Here is a 17,230-nt window from a genome sequence, read left to right as displayed (position 1 = left end):
TCTATCTCTCATAATCTGTTATTTGTTTAGAGTCATTCCAGACAATGCTTTCATAGTTGTGGCTATTCTTTGATTGTAGACATGCCTGTTAGTGTCATAATAACAACACAACATGTCCTTTGGCTGCTCTACGCTGTTGTTGGAATCCAGTCGTTGACATTCAAAAATCCCAGCAGCTGTTGTACTGGTGAAGTGGAGGGTGTGTCTGTGTTTGAGCTAGCCTGGAAAGGGTGTGTAGGCCCGATAAAAGAGCCATTAGTTAGCAGTCTTTATGGAGCCTTTCACTGCTCCAGTTTGCAGTGAAAGGGGAGGGGGGTGTTCCTGGCTGGCAGGCCCAGGCCTTGTGCCATGGGTTGGTCACCTCGGCCTCAATAGCAGGCCTGTTTGGAGAGCCCATGGCATGACTTCCTGGGAGGGAAGCTGTTTCAGCTGGGGCTTAGCTGGCCTGTGCACTGCAAAGTCTGTTTGCGATGTGTGTTCATGTATTTGTATGAGGACCAAATGTCCAAACAAGAATTGTAAAGTTTGAAAGCTTGAGTAATGCATGTGTGTGTGTGTGTGTGTGTGTGTGTGTGTGTGTGTGTGTGTGTGTGTGTGTGTGTAAGCAACCCCAACACAACGAGCAGGAGAGGAACTGCAGCATGATATTTATACCAAAAAATATATAAAAAAGTACAGATAAAAGAAACCGTAAGGTCAGGGCTCATGTGTGTGTTTAAGGGGAGAGCAGGGGGTCTGTCTGTACGAGGAAGAGATCTTTTAATCTCACTCAGGTTGTATTTAACCCTGTTGTTGCTTGACAAAGACCTCCATTACGGAAGAGAGGGAGCGTTTCCTTAGAAAGTGAAAAGAGAGAGACTTCGCATTTTTTTCAAATGCCGTGTTTGATCTCAGTGTGTGAAATTCCTCATAGCTGATGATAAACTCAAGGTTTTCATAATCAGAGCTGATATCTGGAGGCCTTAATAAATCAGGGCAGACAATTCTGTTCATTACTGAGAAAGAAACAATGTTTGCCTCATGAAATGTAATAGTTATCTTTAGTAAAAGAAGACGTGTTGCTTTGAGGTGGGGAAGTCAGCTAAAATGGCTTCGTTTTACAGTTGATCCAGGCATAGAGCCAAAGGCCCAGATAAGAATAAAAGACATTTCTGATCTTTTCTCTGTAATAAATCAAACAAGAAATGTACACGTGGAATAAAAAAAGAAATACAGTTGAAGATTTTCTGCACTTTCTACACACACTCCTGAACAATGAGCACTGAGGGAATTCTAACCCGGAGTTTTGGTTGAAATGTGCAGTTCACCGCTAGATGCCACTAAATCCCCCTCAATCTTACACACCTTTAAAAGAAAACCCATCTTCTGACTTGCAGAGCAGCTACAGTGGCACAAATATGCCTAATCTTATACCTTAAAAATGAATGTCAAGTTAGGTCTAATTTTCTCTTCCTTACAGCAGAATGCAGCTGGATTGGCTTTGAGTAAGAGAAGCGACTGTGAACAGACACATGACATCTCCACTAACAAGCTGCTGAACAGTGTAGATACAGTGTGTTTACATACAGCACCGATGACAAGTTTGTTTGTTTAAAAACAAGTTTGTTAGCTGTTTTTCTCAGCTACTGAAAGAAGAAAGATAGTACTTCTCTTATATGAACTGTAAACATATTTGAGAGAGGGAAATGCCAGTTTAATTTTCGGGTACAAAAATGGACTGACTTCATCCATGATTACTTGGTAGTGATGACATGAGATGGTGGAATCCAGTCCACCAGGCTCATCCCAGTATGGGGGCTTGGCATGTCTTCTCTGTGGCCCAGAGCTAACATGGGAACACAACAAGAATGTGACTCCACAATATGACCTAAAAGAAATGAAATGTCACACATGAGGAATGCTGGGAACTCAGTGTGCAGGAGGACGAGAGGTTGCCACAGGCCAGGTTAGAGCTGCACAGCCTCTAGCCTCAGCCACTCACATGTTATTGGTTCAGGATCATTCATTCAGGGAATGTGTAGGAGCTGTGATGTATGTATGTATGTAACGCATACCTGTGAGATCTAAACTAAGCACAAAAAGTAAGGAAATTTGTGTTTGGTAGATTATTTCTTTGTTGTAACAATGCTTCTTGGCAATAAATCTTGTACCATGGGAAAGTCTGTTTATTTCCCTTTTAAATGGTGCCACATTTGTAAGGAACATGCACTTGTGGGTTGCGCCCATGAAAAATTTGCCAAATCATTTCTGCCAATGCCAAACAGCTTTTTTTGCTTTTGCTATTGACTCTTGTTTTGAGCTTCTGGTAGTGGCTGTGTATGGCAAACTGCGGTAAAACCCCAGTTGAGACGCATATTCTGAATGTGCTGTCTACATGGTTTGTCAGGCAGAGAATAATCACCTGCTTCCTCAGGTTTGGTTTCACTGTAGTCTGGTGTCATGTAGTGACGTCAGCATTACGACACAGGAGTGGACATGTATGGAAAAATGCACATGTGATGACAGTGAGTAGTGGACTGAAAAAGTCCACATGAAACATATTGTTGAATTTGTACTTATTTTTCTTAACTCATCTCAGGCTTCTTTCTCACTCAAATGAGATTGACAGCCCTGATCTGAAGGGTGGTCACTTTCAGACATCTGAGGTTCAGTTCTATAATATCAGACCTGGTTACATTTAGGGATGTGCAACATTGGAGTTTTTTCTGATATCCAATATGCCGATTTATAACAGCTCATTTGGCGATAACTGATACCGATATTGATATATCCACTTTTTTCAGGGTACTGTGATAATTTTGGCACTCTAATGTTGTACAGTTTGAACAAATGTAAGCAGAATTTTCAGAGCCATTTGAGTTTTAGGGAGAATGTATTTCTCTGGATCATACTTAAGAGTAAGTGGAGTAATGAAGTGAAGACAGCAGCTGAAAAAAGTTCTAAATTATCATTTACAGTATATATATTCCAAAGTGTTCCATATTTTATGTGCGTATTACCACACACGCCACTACAATAATATGAATAGCGGAGAAATACATTCTCCCTAAAACTCAAATGGCTCTGAAAATTCTGCTTACATTTGCTTCTCTGAAACAGCTGACCAGCTGCCTGTATGCTTTGACCTGCAGAATATTCCAATGTCTTTACTGTGGCTGTTCTCACCGGGATTCCCCTGAAAAATACATCAATTGAAGCTGACAGAATGAAAGCAATTATCATGTCATTATCATGTCAATAGTGGGGGGAGGTGGACACTTAGAGCTCCATCTCTGCTGTAAATGATACATTTAAAAAATTTAATATTTTATCTAAATCACGTTCTTTTATGAGGTTTCTGTCAATATTTTTTGTCATGCTTGTATGAAACTTCTGGAGATATTAATCCAAATAAATGACATTTATCTAAATCCCGCCGAATTCTGCTGGCTCAAGTTTCATTAAAGAGGCCCCGCTTTCACTTCCAGCAGACTGGGTGCAAAGCATTGTAGGTATTCTATACCCACTGAGGATACACATATGTATTCTGGGGATTTCTCTGAAAGAGGGACTCAGTCCTTGGTGAAATTCGGAAAGGTCCTTGACATTGGAACAGTCCTTTGGCGGGGTTCAGTGATGTAGCCTCCTTAAAATTCAGCTGTTTGGGGATCCCTCCTTGACCTTGAGAAACACCCATTGTCTGCTCTTCTGTTCCCCTCTGCCTCTGTTTCCAGCCCCTGCTTATTTTTCCTGATCAGGTCTGTCCCTTTAATTCCCCAGAACTGCTGTTTTCCATCCAGCCACCAGCTGTCCTCGGACTTTCTTCCAAGCCCCATATCCTCTCCTGTTTTCCATTTGCAATCACCTGGACTTCTCTCCCCCCTCACACATCTGTTCCTAGTTACCTCATCACCCTCTTTAGTATATGACCTGCCACTGTCACTAGCTTGTTGTTGGTTTATCTGCTCATTTTACCTTGTGAGTTCCCTGTGTTTTTGGGTTTTTCTGTTGATTTTTCTACTTGTTTGCCTGCCTGTCTGATATTCATCTCATCTGCCTGTTTTCTTCCATTAAACAATCTTTTCTGAATCCACCTGTCTGCTGTCCTGCATGTGGATCCTCCCTGCCCGTTCTGCTTCAGTCAGCTGTAACACAAAGTAAAAAGGATTCAGCTGACCAGTACAGTTGCTTGGGGGAGAATTTTTTTCTCTTTCTTTGTTAAATATGGAATCCCAGACATCACTGGTCTGATGGCAGTCAGCCAGATAAGGCATTTTGTTGCCATTTGACCATCAGCATCAATTAACAGACATTGGTTGACTTGATCAAGAGAATTGCCTCTTAAATGGGATACTACTAACTGAAGTTATAATGCAGTCAAAACAGTCTTTTCAATTTCACATGGCCACACTACTTCAGCATTTCTAGAACATATTTGACTGCATGTTACACTTTTTGTGCATTATCTTTCCTTAGTTACTATTAACTGTAAGTAGTGCTTTCTATTGAAAATTGTTTTTAAGAAGCAGGACACCCTTGTTAAATTCATACCCCTAAGAAGTGCTGTCTTTACTGTCTTGTGTCTTTACAAAAACGAAATGGCAGAAGTTTTAAAAACAGTAATTATCTCTGAAGGGAATCCAGGCTGTATATTTAAGTCTGAACGTATGTTTCCTCTTGGTGTTTCCTGTGGTATGTGATGTATGTGTTGCGTTGCTCTCCTTGCAGATGGATGGAGGCCTGTCTGGACGAGGAGTTGCCTCCCACCACAGAGCTGGAGGAGGGGCTGAGGAACGGCGTCTATCTGGCCAAACTGGGCAACTTCTTTGCCCCAAAAACCGTCTCCCTTAAGAAGATCTACGACCGTGAGCAGACACGTTACAAGGTGCAAACATGCATTGTGTATTTGTACATTGGAGGAAGATTACATCACCAAAATTTGGTCAATCACTAAAGCCAGACACTGAGAATGGCGGTCAGAGATGTGAACTGTAGGGATTCATGTATTTCTACGTCCAAGTAATGTATTTTTAAAAACCTGAAGTGCTTTTGATGCCTCCATTAGCAGGTCAAAAACTGCCACAGTAAACAATCAAGATAAAATCATAATAAATACGAGAATAACCAAAAACATGATGTATCAAAAGGCAGCAGTGGTTAAGATGGAGCGCATGGGTGTCAAGACGTTTAAAGAGATAGTTCACCCTAAAAAGAAACACCATGCCCCTCTGTGGTGCTTTTTCAATAATCTCATGTCTGGGGGTGTTAACAAGGACGTCATTTTTATATCTTGGTTAAAGCAGGAAGTGTTAATGTAATGCTCCAAAGAGTTCCTACATTTTTTTGTTTTTTTACTCCCCTTTCCTAGAGCTATGAAAAGAAGAACATGTTGATCTCCATCATTCAGTTCTGAGATGTAACTGTGACATATTTGTGTCCATAGAGTCTTTACTGTTATAGTATTCCTTTAAGTCCAGTTTGTGACAGTCACTGCTTTGTGTTGTAACCTGTCTGAAGTTGTAGCTGAATAGGACCTCAGTATGTAGCTGGTGTTGTCAGTGTGAAGGAGGCTGGAGTCTTCTTAGGAACTTAACAACATGTTTTTTGTGTCCTGATGTTTAATTTCTTTTTTGCAGGCAACCGGTCTCCATTTCAGACACACAGACAATGTCATCCAGTGGCTCAATGCCATGGCAGAGAAGGGACTGCCAAAGGTGAGCATGGTTAAGACTTTATTTTAATGAACACCAAGTATCAGCCAGGGTTTCCTCCTGAACCAGTTAGTAAAACCTTCAATAAAAATCTCCTCACTTGTTCTACAATTCTGTTTTTGTAATTGAATTTGGGATGTCCCGACCTGATCCAAAGATCAAAGATCAAAGATCCATACCTGTCAGATTATGTCAGATGGTGTTTTAACTGGTGATGTTTTCATGCACAGTAACGCACAAAGTGCAGCCGCTGTTTGCTGTCCAACTCTCTGTCTCTCCTATGTTAACAAAATGCGGTTTGAGTTTTTTTGTTGATGTTATTTATCAAATAGTGGGGCGGCATAGCTATAAAATCGTTAATTTTTGTGATAAAAGCACCAAATTTGGCAGATGTGTTGACAAATATATTTAGAGCAAATCTGGATATTGGGGCATCAGAAACTCGCCCCCTGGTGGCCAGAGCAGGCAATTGAATCCTACCAGCCCATGGACCTGTCCCTTTAATTGGATCCACTCCAAAATGTAATGGCTTCTAAGTTGGACCATGCTACATGCTACATTATGTGAAAACTGTCCAACCGATTTTCACAAACCTTGGTGGAGGCATGTAGCATGGTCCAACTTAGAAGCCATTACATTTTGGAGTGGATGCAATTAACGGGACGGGTCCATGGGCAGGAAGGATTCAGTTAACTGCTCTGGCCACCAGGGGGCGAGTTTCTGATGCCCCAATATCCAGATTTGTTCTAAATATATTTGTCAACACATCTGCCAAATTTGGTGCTTTTATCACAAAATTGAACAATTCTAGAAATATATTGAGCTATGCCGCCCCACTAAAAGTGATAAACGCTTGTTTCATTTTAGCTCAGTCAGTATGTTCACATGACATTAGAGAAAATTGATTTATTGTGTTAGTCCAACTGAAACTGGACTTTTAAAATATATGTAAACGTGTTAGTTCGACTGAAATCGTAGTAAAGCGAATTTCCCAAAGTCGGACTAGCACACTAAGATAATGTCATTGGGAGTCTAATTACGCCTACATGTATACCGTCAATCCCCAAACTGGCAGAGGCGCTCTACACTAAATATTATTAAAAGCATACCATTGGTGCCTGTTAATTTTGGCACAGTATGAAAATGTACTTGCAGAGACTTGAATTTGGTTTGAGATATGGTAAATGGTTGTCACATGATAATGTGGTTGTGATTAATAATGTTTTGAAGACTGTGGTTGCAGTGGAGTCAAGTAGGAAGTAACATTTAAATGCTTGAGATTAAAGTAGGCTGCATAAATTTTACTGTGAGCTTTATGAGCCATGTTGTTGAAAAATCAAACCTAAAAACACTAGACATGGATACTGTAAAAACGAATCACAAATATGGTCATTTGGTCTCGAGAACTGTTCACAGTGACGGATTACCTCAGACACATTTCCAGCCAGTGTAAGTTGATTCTGTGGTGAAATTAACTCACTGGAGAGGAGAAACATCAGTAGGAGAGTATTACAGACTTTTAAGTGGTTACACAGGGTCGATCCCTTCGTGCTTCTGACCACAATACTGCCGAATGGTGACCTGTGAAATTCCACAGAGATTGGACGTGTTTAAGCGGAGTTCAGTGGTTACGGCTGATTTAAATAAATTTCTTTCATACTTGTTTCATACTTGTTTTTTTTTTTTGTTTTTTTTTCTTTATTAAGTTTTCATCAACAACAATACAATGTTTACATTTTCCCTTTTTCCAACTGTATATAACATTTGTATACATGATATTCAGAAATTATCTAAACACAAACATAACAAGTTGACAATACAAATATCCACTCCAACATATTAACCAATTAGTTAGAAAAAGCAACACTTAAATCGAAAAATCGTGAAAGTTCTTTTTTTTTTTTTTTTTTTTTAAAGAAATGAAAAATGAAAGTAATAATTGTCCACTCAACATTATAATCACAGAAAAGTACAGGTGCAAATTTTGTGCTACAGACAATGACATATGTGCATGTGATATGCACATAGGGGAAATATAAAAGCAAAAGTCTGGCAGAGCCCAACTAGATGATTAACCTCACTGTATTAATAAAGGCAGGGCAGGATTCCATCGTTTAGTAAAGACCAATGCTTGTTATCTTAACAAGTATGCAATTTGTTCCATCTGATATAGGTCCCAGACCACCTAAAGGCTGCTTTAAGTAATATATGCAAGAGGTATTTCTTATCCTTCACATTCAGACTTTCAAGGATAACACCTAGTAGTGCCACTGTAGGGTCTTGTGAGATATCTTATCAAAAGACCTCCTTAAGGGCAACAAATACCTCTCTCCAATAACTTAAATTCAGACATTGCCAAAATATACGGATGTGATCGGCAGTGCATGTTCCACAGTTTCTCCAACATGAGCTTGGATGTGTTGGACCCATTTTAGATACAATTTTTTGTGTCCTGAAAAATCGAAATACTATTTTCCATTTAAATTCCCTCCATGTGTTGGTATTTGTGACCAGATGGGCCTCAGTGCATACCAAGTGTTCTGTGATATGACCATGTTCATCTCTGCCACCACCTCACCTGTAGGGTGTTATGTAGATTCATAATATTTTATACACTTCACTAATTATTTTTTTGTCTCTGTTTCTTATTTGTATTTCTTTTAGAAAGTTTTCTATGGATGTAAGTTTTATGAGTAAACCCCACTCATTGTGTGTTGTCAAAAAAGTTCTTTCCTGCAAGTATCTAAAGAAATCTGTCCAGGGGAGCTCAAGGTCGTTTTTCAACTCTTTGAATGTCTTAAGATTATCGTTGTTAAATAACTGATGCAGATAAATCAGTCCATGATCTGATTATTTTTCTAAAGCCAGCATCCAAATGCTTAGGTGTAAAGGTCCTCATAGAGTCCAAAAGCAGACTTTATTTTATTCCAGATTTTAAGAGTAATCTTAGTCCAATGTGACATTTCTTGTGTAGGGGCATCTAGAAAGGGTAGGATTTTCAATGGCTCTGTACTCGTATGTTTTTCAATATTGAGCCAGCAGGTGTATGTACCATTCTGAATCCATACTATCAGAGGCTTCATTTGTGCAGCTCAGACATGGGGGAAAGTTACACATGTGCAAGTCACAAGTAAGTCTCAAGTCTTTATCTTCAAGTCTCAAGCAAGTCCCAAGTTAGTTGTGGTGAGAGTCAAGCAAGTCAAGTCCTTGCTGTAAGTCAAGCAAGTTAAGTCAAGTCATTGCTCAGGTCAAGCAAGTCACAAGTCAAGTCATATGTCACATACAGCAAACATCTCATCACGATCTGCTAGATACATGTCCTCTGAATATGCTGTGAAAAAGTCTGGTCCCTGTAGGCAGCCCAGGCTCCGCAAATAGCAACAAAAACATTTGGGTCCAGGCTGTACCAACCAGCCAGCCCGAGACCAGCGAAAGCAAGCATACACACATGAACGTGATGCCCATGTCTCATGGTCTCGCGCAAGCGTGCACACGTGAACGTGGTGTACAGAGAGGCAGTTAGAGCTACAGGCTACAATGAGGCTAAAAACAGAGTTCAAATGAAGTTTTTCCAAACAACTTTTTATGTTCGGGGCTTCAGGACACTTGGATCATTACGGACGAGCAGTATGGAGATATTTTGTGGTTTCAATTATGTGTTTTTGGACGTTTGAATCTGGGGTGCCATAAGCCTCCATTAGATGGAGTTTTATTGCTACCTCCTCCATCGGCATGAGGGTGAGTAGATAATGGGTGAATTTCCATGTTGGATGCACTATCCCTTGAACAGGTGTGTAAATCCAGGGTAACTAGCAACTATTGCTCGTTCATGACAGTCACGGAGGACGAGGGAGGGAGGGGTGAGCTAGCTCTGTTGTGTCTGATAACATTGTTGAACGTAAACAGAAGTTTGGTAGTTGCAAAGTTGTGAATTCAATTCTTGGGCGCTTATTTTGCCATATGAATTTCATTTTTTTTTTAATTCAAATGATCAAGAGTAGACATTGGAATATCTATTGGTAACATCTGAAATAAGTAAAGAAGTCTGAGCAGAACATTCTTATGAATACTTTCAGTGCGACCCAGAAAAGAAAGGGGGAGTGTAGACCATCGTTCCAGATCATCACTAATGCAACAAATTATTTTATTATAATTAACATCATAAAGATTCTGTAGAGATGGAGGAATATATATGCCAAGGTACTTAATACCTTCTTTGGGCCATCTAAATTCACTTTGAAGTTAAACAGTTTGTGGGATATTGCCATTGATATCCATTGCCTCTGTTTTATCCACATTTACCTTGTATCCTTAGTAGTACCCAAACTGAGAAATAAGCTCCTCCAAGTGTGGTATTGTTGAGGAGGTTTCTGTCAAATATGATAAAGCATCATCCGCGTAGAGCAATAATTCGTGTGCTCCTTTATTTATCACAATTCCTTTTATTTCACGATCATCTCTGATAAGTTGGGCTAATGGTTCAATGCTAGCCCCTTTTACACTGCCAGATTTTCCGTGAAGGTTGGGCCGTTTTGGCGGCAAGCTGCGAGCATTTAGACACACAGAGCCGAATTGGTGAGTTGATCCGAGGTACCCAATTTTCCGCCTCGTAGGGTAGTCATATTGGCGGAACCCTTTTAGTTTAAAAAGACAGAGGCGGCCTTCCGCAACAGGAGGGGCTGTTGATGACTTGTGGGAGGAGCTGTTGATGACGCCACATGTGCAACGCACTGGTGGTGGATAATCAGGAAACAGCTGGTAGCAGGAATTAGTGAGCAGCTAGTAGCAAGAAGGAGACGCAAATCTGACCGACACTGTAAAGATGACCAACTGAGGAGACAAGGAATCACGCGCACTCCTTGCCCTCACAAACAAAGAGGCCATTAACTGTCAAATGACGGGGATGGTGAAGAATGGGCCAACTTATGAGAGAATTGCTGAAGGACTGACTAGCCGCGGCTTCCCTCCCACGTCACTGTTCACATCACACACTGAGTTACACGTTTTGTTACTTGCTCACGCCCCCCATTGCCCTGAAAAAGGCGCATTCTATATAAACAAAATTAGGTAGGCGGCATTTTGCTGCACTCCTCCATTTTGTTTTTATATTGCCAATGCTGAAAAAAGACTGACTGGGCTTTCCTGCAAATTTGCACAATTCCTATCTAAAAAGGGCTACTGATAGCAAATAACAAAGGTGATAAAGAACAACCTTGTATGCATCCCCGCTCCAGTTCAGATCTCCCAGATGTAACCCTTAACCCTGACAGCAGCCTGTGGAGATAAGTAAGTGTTTGCATCCAGCTCATGAAATTAGTGCTAAATCTGAACTGTTTTAATGTTTGGAATAGATACTGCCATGATACACAATCAAATGTCTTTTTGGCATCTGAAGATATGATGAATGATTCGGATTTCTTATCTTTTTAAATGGGATATTATGTTTTGCAGGCCATGCATATTATCTCCATAGTACCTACCAGTGATAAAACCAGTTTGATTGGGGTGAATAGTTTCAGTGATTATCTGATTAACTCGTCTAGCCAGTATTGCTGTCAGTATCTATAGATCCCCCTTCAACAAACAACAAAGAAAGATAACTTTGTTGTGCCTACATTTTTCAAAGGATCCCTGGGGAACAAAGGGATCACAACTACCAAACCAACACAAGCACAAACCAGTTAGTAACACTACAACTTACCATCATAGGTAAAGAAAAGAGTGGGCCTTGGTCCTTAGCCACTAAAAGCGAGCAGCAGAGTGCACAGTCAGTGGTAGAATTTGACTGTGCTAGGGGTAGGGTGAAGGAGAAGAGAAAAAAAAGTACACACACAACAAAAGAGGGAGAGAAAAAAGCATTTAGGCTGTCATACATTAATTGGCAATTATAAGAACAAAGATAACACAAAATGCCAACATTGAGGTACTAAAACGTGGCATCAAAGACGTTTCAAATATGTTCAAGTACGTATAAAAGAAAATATACCCTTCCACTTATGTTTAAGGCACTGGTGGAAATGTTAACAGATAAAATCAACACAAGAGTATTGAATAAACTACTTATGCGCAAGTAGAATCTCTCACCATCAATTTCAGTTCTTATTGTTATTACATGTGAGTCTTCAGGCTCTGTAGAAGGGATGACTGTCATCCAAATATACTCCATGGCTTTTTGGGGATCAAGAAATTCTTTGTCTTTGTCTTTGTATGAGATCTGCAGCCTGGCTGGGAAAAGCAGGCTGTACTGAACTCCTTTCCATCCCCGTAGTGCCTTCCGTGCATCTGTAAAAGCAGCTCTGGCTTTGGCAACACCAGGGTTGTAGTCAGGTAATACAGTTGCAATCAAAATTATTCAACCCCATTGCATATTAGGCTTATTGGCAAAATGTACAATTTTTCAGCTGTTTGCAATAAACAAAGTAGACAAGAACAGTTGAAATAGTTTAATAAAACTAATATTGCCATGGGTTTGATCCAAATTCAACACAAAATGCTACTTTTAATCACTACTGCAGTCTCAAAATTATTCAACCCCCTGTCTCAAGCACACCTGATGCAACTAATCACAATTATTCAACCCCCTGTTTCAAGCACACCTGGTGCAGCTAATCAAGGGCTTCATTAGTTCAGGTGTGCTTGAGAGACAGAACACATAAATACCTGGACTGGCTAGGGTTTTGTTGAGAGTGACATTTGATCGCATGTTAGAAATATGGCTAAGTCAAAAGAATTGTCCAAAAAGTTCAGAGAAGAAATCATTGCCTTGCACAAACAAGGAAAAGGATACAAAACGATAGTAAAAGCTCTGAATGTTCCTAGAGATACAGTTGGAAGCATAGTTTGCAAGTTCAAAGTTAAAGGAACAGTGGCTACACTACCTGGACGTGGCAGAAAGAGGAAACTATCAGCGGCTGCCACCAGATTCCTGAGGAGGCAAGTGGTCAAAAACCCTCGAGTGACTGCAAAACACCTGCAGCAAGAATTGGTGGCAGCAGGCACTGAGGTTTCAGTTTGCACAATAAGGCGCATACTAAACACCGAAGGGTTCCATGCCCGGACTCCAAGACGTACACCACTACTGACCCAAAAGCACAAGAAAAGTCGGCTCCATTATGCTCAAAACCATATAAATAAGCCACAGAAGTTTTGGAATTCTGTTCTGTGGAGTGATGAAACAAAACTGGAACTTTTCGGGTCTATGGAACAGCGGTATGTCTGGAGGAAGAAGAATGAAGCATATGCTGAAAAGAACACCCTGCCTACAGTGAAGCATGGTGGTGGCTCAGTGATGCTCTGGGGCTGCTTTGCTGCCTCTGGCACTGGAAACCTGCAGCGTGTGGAGGGCACGATGGATTCAGTCAAGTATCAGGAAATCTTAGGTAAAAACGTCGTGCCGTCTGTGAGGAAGCTGAAGCTTGGGCGTCATTGGACCTTCCAACAGGATACTGATCCCAAGCATACCTCAAAGTCCACCAAGGCTTGGTTTCAGAAGAAGAAATGGAAGATTCTAGAGTGGCTGTCACAGTCGCCTGACTTGAACCCCATAGAAAATCTCTGGTGGGATTTGAAGAAGGCGGTTGCAAAACGCACACCTAGGAATATTACTGAACTGGAGGCCATTGCCCATGAGGAATGGGCTAAGATTCCTCAGGAACGCTGTCTGAAGCTGGTGTCTGGCTATGCATCACGTTTGCAGCAGGTCATAACAGCAAAAGCGTGTTTTACTAAGTACTGAAGATGCTTGTCATGAAGGGGTTGAATAATTTTGAGACTGCAGTAGTCATTAAAAGTAGCATTTTGTGTTGAATTTGGATCAAAACCCTTGTAATATTAGTTTCATTGAACTACTTAAACAGTTCTTGTGTAATTTGTTTATTGCAAACAGCTGAGAAATTGTATATTTTGCCAATAAGCCTAATATGTAATGGGGGTTGAATAAATTTGATTGCAACTGTATATCAACTCTACTCCCATTGTTGATCAGCGGGGCTCCAAAAAAAGACATCTTACTCTGTAGCCTGCTCACTAGCAACCCCCCCATACTTGTTTTTTGATTACTGAGCTGTCTTTGCAAGTCACTGAATCCAACCATATACCATTAATAACTGTCTTGTTGCCTAAAACGTAACACCTTTTTGAACTACGTAACCAACTCCCAGCAGATGTTAGCTAGGCTTGATAGTTGTTACTAACTATATAGCTCATTTTCTCTATTTTTACACTTCAAACATATGATCAGTTGGGATTAATGTCTTCAGTTAAGTGGTAAATGGTAAATGGATTGCATTGTATAACGCCTTTTAAGTCTTATGACCACTCAAAGCACTTCTACACTACTGAGTCACATTGACCCATTCACACACATTCACACACTGGTGGCCAAGGCTACCATACAAGGTGCCACCTGCTACTCAGTAACCATTCACACACTCAAACCGATGAAACAGCCATCGGGAGCAGTTTGGGGTTCAGTATATTGATACTTCAGCATGCGGGTTGGAGGAGCCGGAGATCGAACTGCTGATCTTCCAATGTGGACGACCCATTCTTCCTTTGAGCCGCAGCCGAATGAGATATACTTTGTATTTTTAATATGCCATATATCTTATTGACACATAGTTTCACAGTCTTGTCAATATTCATACATTCAATACAATCTAGGTTACCCAATCTATGTACATCTATCTGTTAGGGCTGCACGATTCTGGAAAAAATGAGAATCACGATTTTTTGGCTTATAATTGAGATCACGATTCTCTCATGATTTTTTTCAACATAAAGACATATTGTGCTTATTTCCTGATACAAAAGGAAAAGTAACAAAAATTATAAATAAATAATAAAAAAAAATATTAAATAACAGCCTATGATTGTGCCTGAAACATGAGACACAAGGCACATAAACTCTGGTCAGCAGAGAGGGAACACTGCTGTTTTAGCTTTAGTCTCTTGTCTTCTCTTACAGCTTTTGAACAATTTTAACAATAATATCAATGTTGAACAACATTTTTCTGAGGTAAGTATTCCAGGCCTGGAATTAAGTCAAAATTAAATGTTTCAACACCATGCATTTGACAGGAGTATTCACCTAACATAGCCTACATATCTTTAATTATATAATTATTTATATGTCTCTATGTGTATTTTTTAAATAAATCCCCAATATTTTATTTGCCTTTAAAAAATCCTCTTCCTTCATTTAATTTGACAATGTTTATTGTATTGTATTATATCTATTAATTCTCTACAGGATCTTGTATGTTCTTTAAGGTGTGTTCAATTTATTAAAAGAAAAAAAACAACAACAAAAAAAAAACGTTTTGGTGAACCCTGCAGCAAAGTGAGCCTTCTTCCTCAGAGAGGATCTTTGCCTCCCACTTTGTTCCTGGTGGCAGAGCAGAGTGAACCGTCTTTCTTCTCGGAGGATCTTTGTCCCATGAGAGCAGGCAGCTGTTCTCCGTGTCCGCAGTGTAAACATCTTTTGCTGGCAATTTGATGGTCACTAGAAGCACATTATGACCCTTTGTAAAAGTTTCTGTGTGGTACCTGTGTTGTACATGAGCTAACGTTAGCGGCTAAGGAGTGAGAAGCTGTCCGGTGTGTGTGTGTGTGTGTGTCTGAGGAGTGTCAGTACGTTAACTTGTTGTAGCCTTGCTGTTTGTCATGTTAATGTTATCGTCGGCAGCCCTGAATAGCTTGTAAAGCTTTAGCATAGTTAGTTAACACATTTTTTATCGGCCCATGTGTTTACTGCTACAGAAAATTAATAAATCTTTGGTTTATTTGCACAACGTCGCCTCTCTGCCGTCTTTTCTCACGCTTGCTAACGCTAAGTTAACTTTACCAGCAGATCTGTATGAGGCACAAACTAAGGCTACAGTGAGCAGTGTGTTTCCCCCCTGTCTCGCTGCTTTCCGCTCTGCATCACGTGGTATAACGCTGTGTAGTTGGGAGCGCTTGTTTTCATGCAGATGATGTCCCGACTCCCGGCACGGGCGGGGCCGGCAGAATCGCCGTCAATGAAAAATTAGATCACATATGCATATGAATCGAGATCACAATTTTATTACGATTAATCGTGCAGCCCTACTATCTGTCCAGCCATTGAATGTGTATGATTGACTAACAGGTGGATGGATACCTGTATGGATACCTATCCTTCCCCTGATGTAGATGGAGAGATATGTATCTACATATACAGGGCTCCAGACTGCGACCAAATTTTTGAAGTCAGTGCAAGTACATTTTACAACTACTCACTCGTTTGTGACCCCCATATTTGCAGGCTTTTTTCCTTTTTTTCAGGTTGTCAAACGAGGGAGTGAGTCATTGTAGGCTAATGTGTGTGAGAGGATGAAAGTCCAGGAGTGAGTGTTAGTTAACTGCAAGGATCACATCATCTACACTTATCAGTAGGCTTTAGTGATGTGCGGGTCTGGGTTTTTTCCAACCCGCGGGTCCCACATTTATGAAATAATTTGACCCCCCATCCCGCCCGCACAACTGCATCTATTTTCACAACACGCCCCACCCCGCCCCGCAACTATTAACGTAGGACCCGTCTTGCAGCTCTCATGCTTGTATAGCAGGAATTGCACTTCTATAGTCAATGCTGCTGTTGTCTGGTGCACTACCTCAAAGAAATTGTCGCAAACATGAGCTTGGCCTTCTTTTCTTTTAACTCTGTACTCTCCCGACCGTAATCTTTCCCGCACTTCTTCCATCTTCACCGCTTCATTTATCCTGGTTTGTTGTGGCCGCTGCTTGGTGCTTTTGTGACGTCAGGTCGCAGGTTACGTTACGTAACATGCATTTACCTAACCTACAACAGTGTTGTTAACAAGTAGGCTATGTCCGACATATTTAATCTTTATTAGAACATGGCACTCTTAAATACTTGATTCTGATTGGTCAATCAACAAAATTCTGCGGTGTTTATTTCTTGAGATATCACCGCTTCCCTGCTGCTCCGTTGCTAGGGACACCATAGCAACGGCCTTAGACTGAGGAGCATCAAAATCAGTAAACGTTAGTCCACACAGGCCAAATAGGATCGGAGTGGAAACGGAAACATATCTACTGAATGTATACACATGCTGCTTTTGCTTTTTTAATGATTATAACAGTGAAAAAAGGCTGACCCTGCTGTACAGGAACCAGTGAAGGGAAGCAGGGAAACTTTGCTGATATTCAACCAGCTGTGTGTCAATGCATTGTGCGCAGATGAACGTTGTTTGACTTCTTCCGCAGGCCCCCCGACAGTCCAGCTGCCAGACTGGGTGCTGGGAACAGCATGGGGGTGAAGCTAAACACTGTTCATCTGCACACACACTGTGTTACCTTGATTTTGTTGCTGTGTCAGTCTGACATCCTGAATATATCCTTCAAATGCATATTGTAGAAACTTGAGATTTCTCCAGGGAGTGCAATTAGCGACAGTGGGAGCGCCATGCCAGTCTAGCTCCGAAACCGAAAGTTTGTCAGACTTAGCAACAGTAACTAAGGGGGGCGGGCCTTAGCGAAGGGTGAATTCAATATTA

General features: G+C 40.8%; 1 protein-coding gene across 1 annotated transcript in view; it reads left to right on the top strand.

Annotated features, from left to right (window-relative positions):
- Positions 1–17,230, top strand: part of iqgap1 (IQ motif containing GTPase activating protein 1) — a 134,427-nt gene that overhangs the window by 46,420 nt on the left and 70,777 nt on the right. The window contains exons 3-4 of the mRNA XM_033622149.2: positions 4,708–4,864; positions 5,616–5,693. Coding sequence (XP_033478040.2) covers positions 4,708–4,864; positions 5,616–5,693 — 235 coding nt within the window. The remainder of the gene's footprint in view (positions 1–4,707; positions 4,865–5,615; positions 5,694–17,230) is intronic.

Source organism: Epinephelus lanceolatus, chromosome 2 (assembly GCF_041903045.1).
Source record: "Epinephelus lanceolatus isolate andai-2023 chromosome 2, ASM4190304v1, whole genome shotgun sequence".
Taxonomy (NCBI): domain Eukaryota; kingdom Metazoa; phylum Chordata; class Actinopteri; order Perciformes; family Serranidae; genus Epinephelus; species Epinephelus lanceolatus.
The sequence above is the reverse complement of the archived record's forward strand: the minus strand, read 5'-3'. Positions and strand labels throughout refer to the sequence as shown.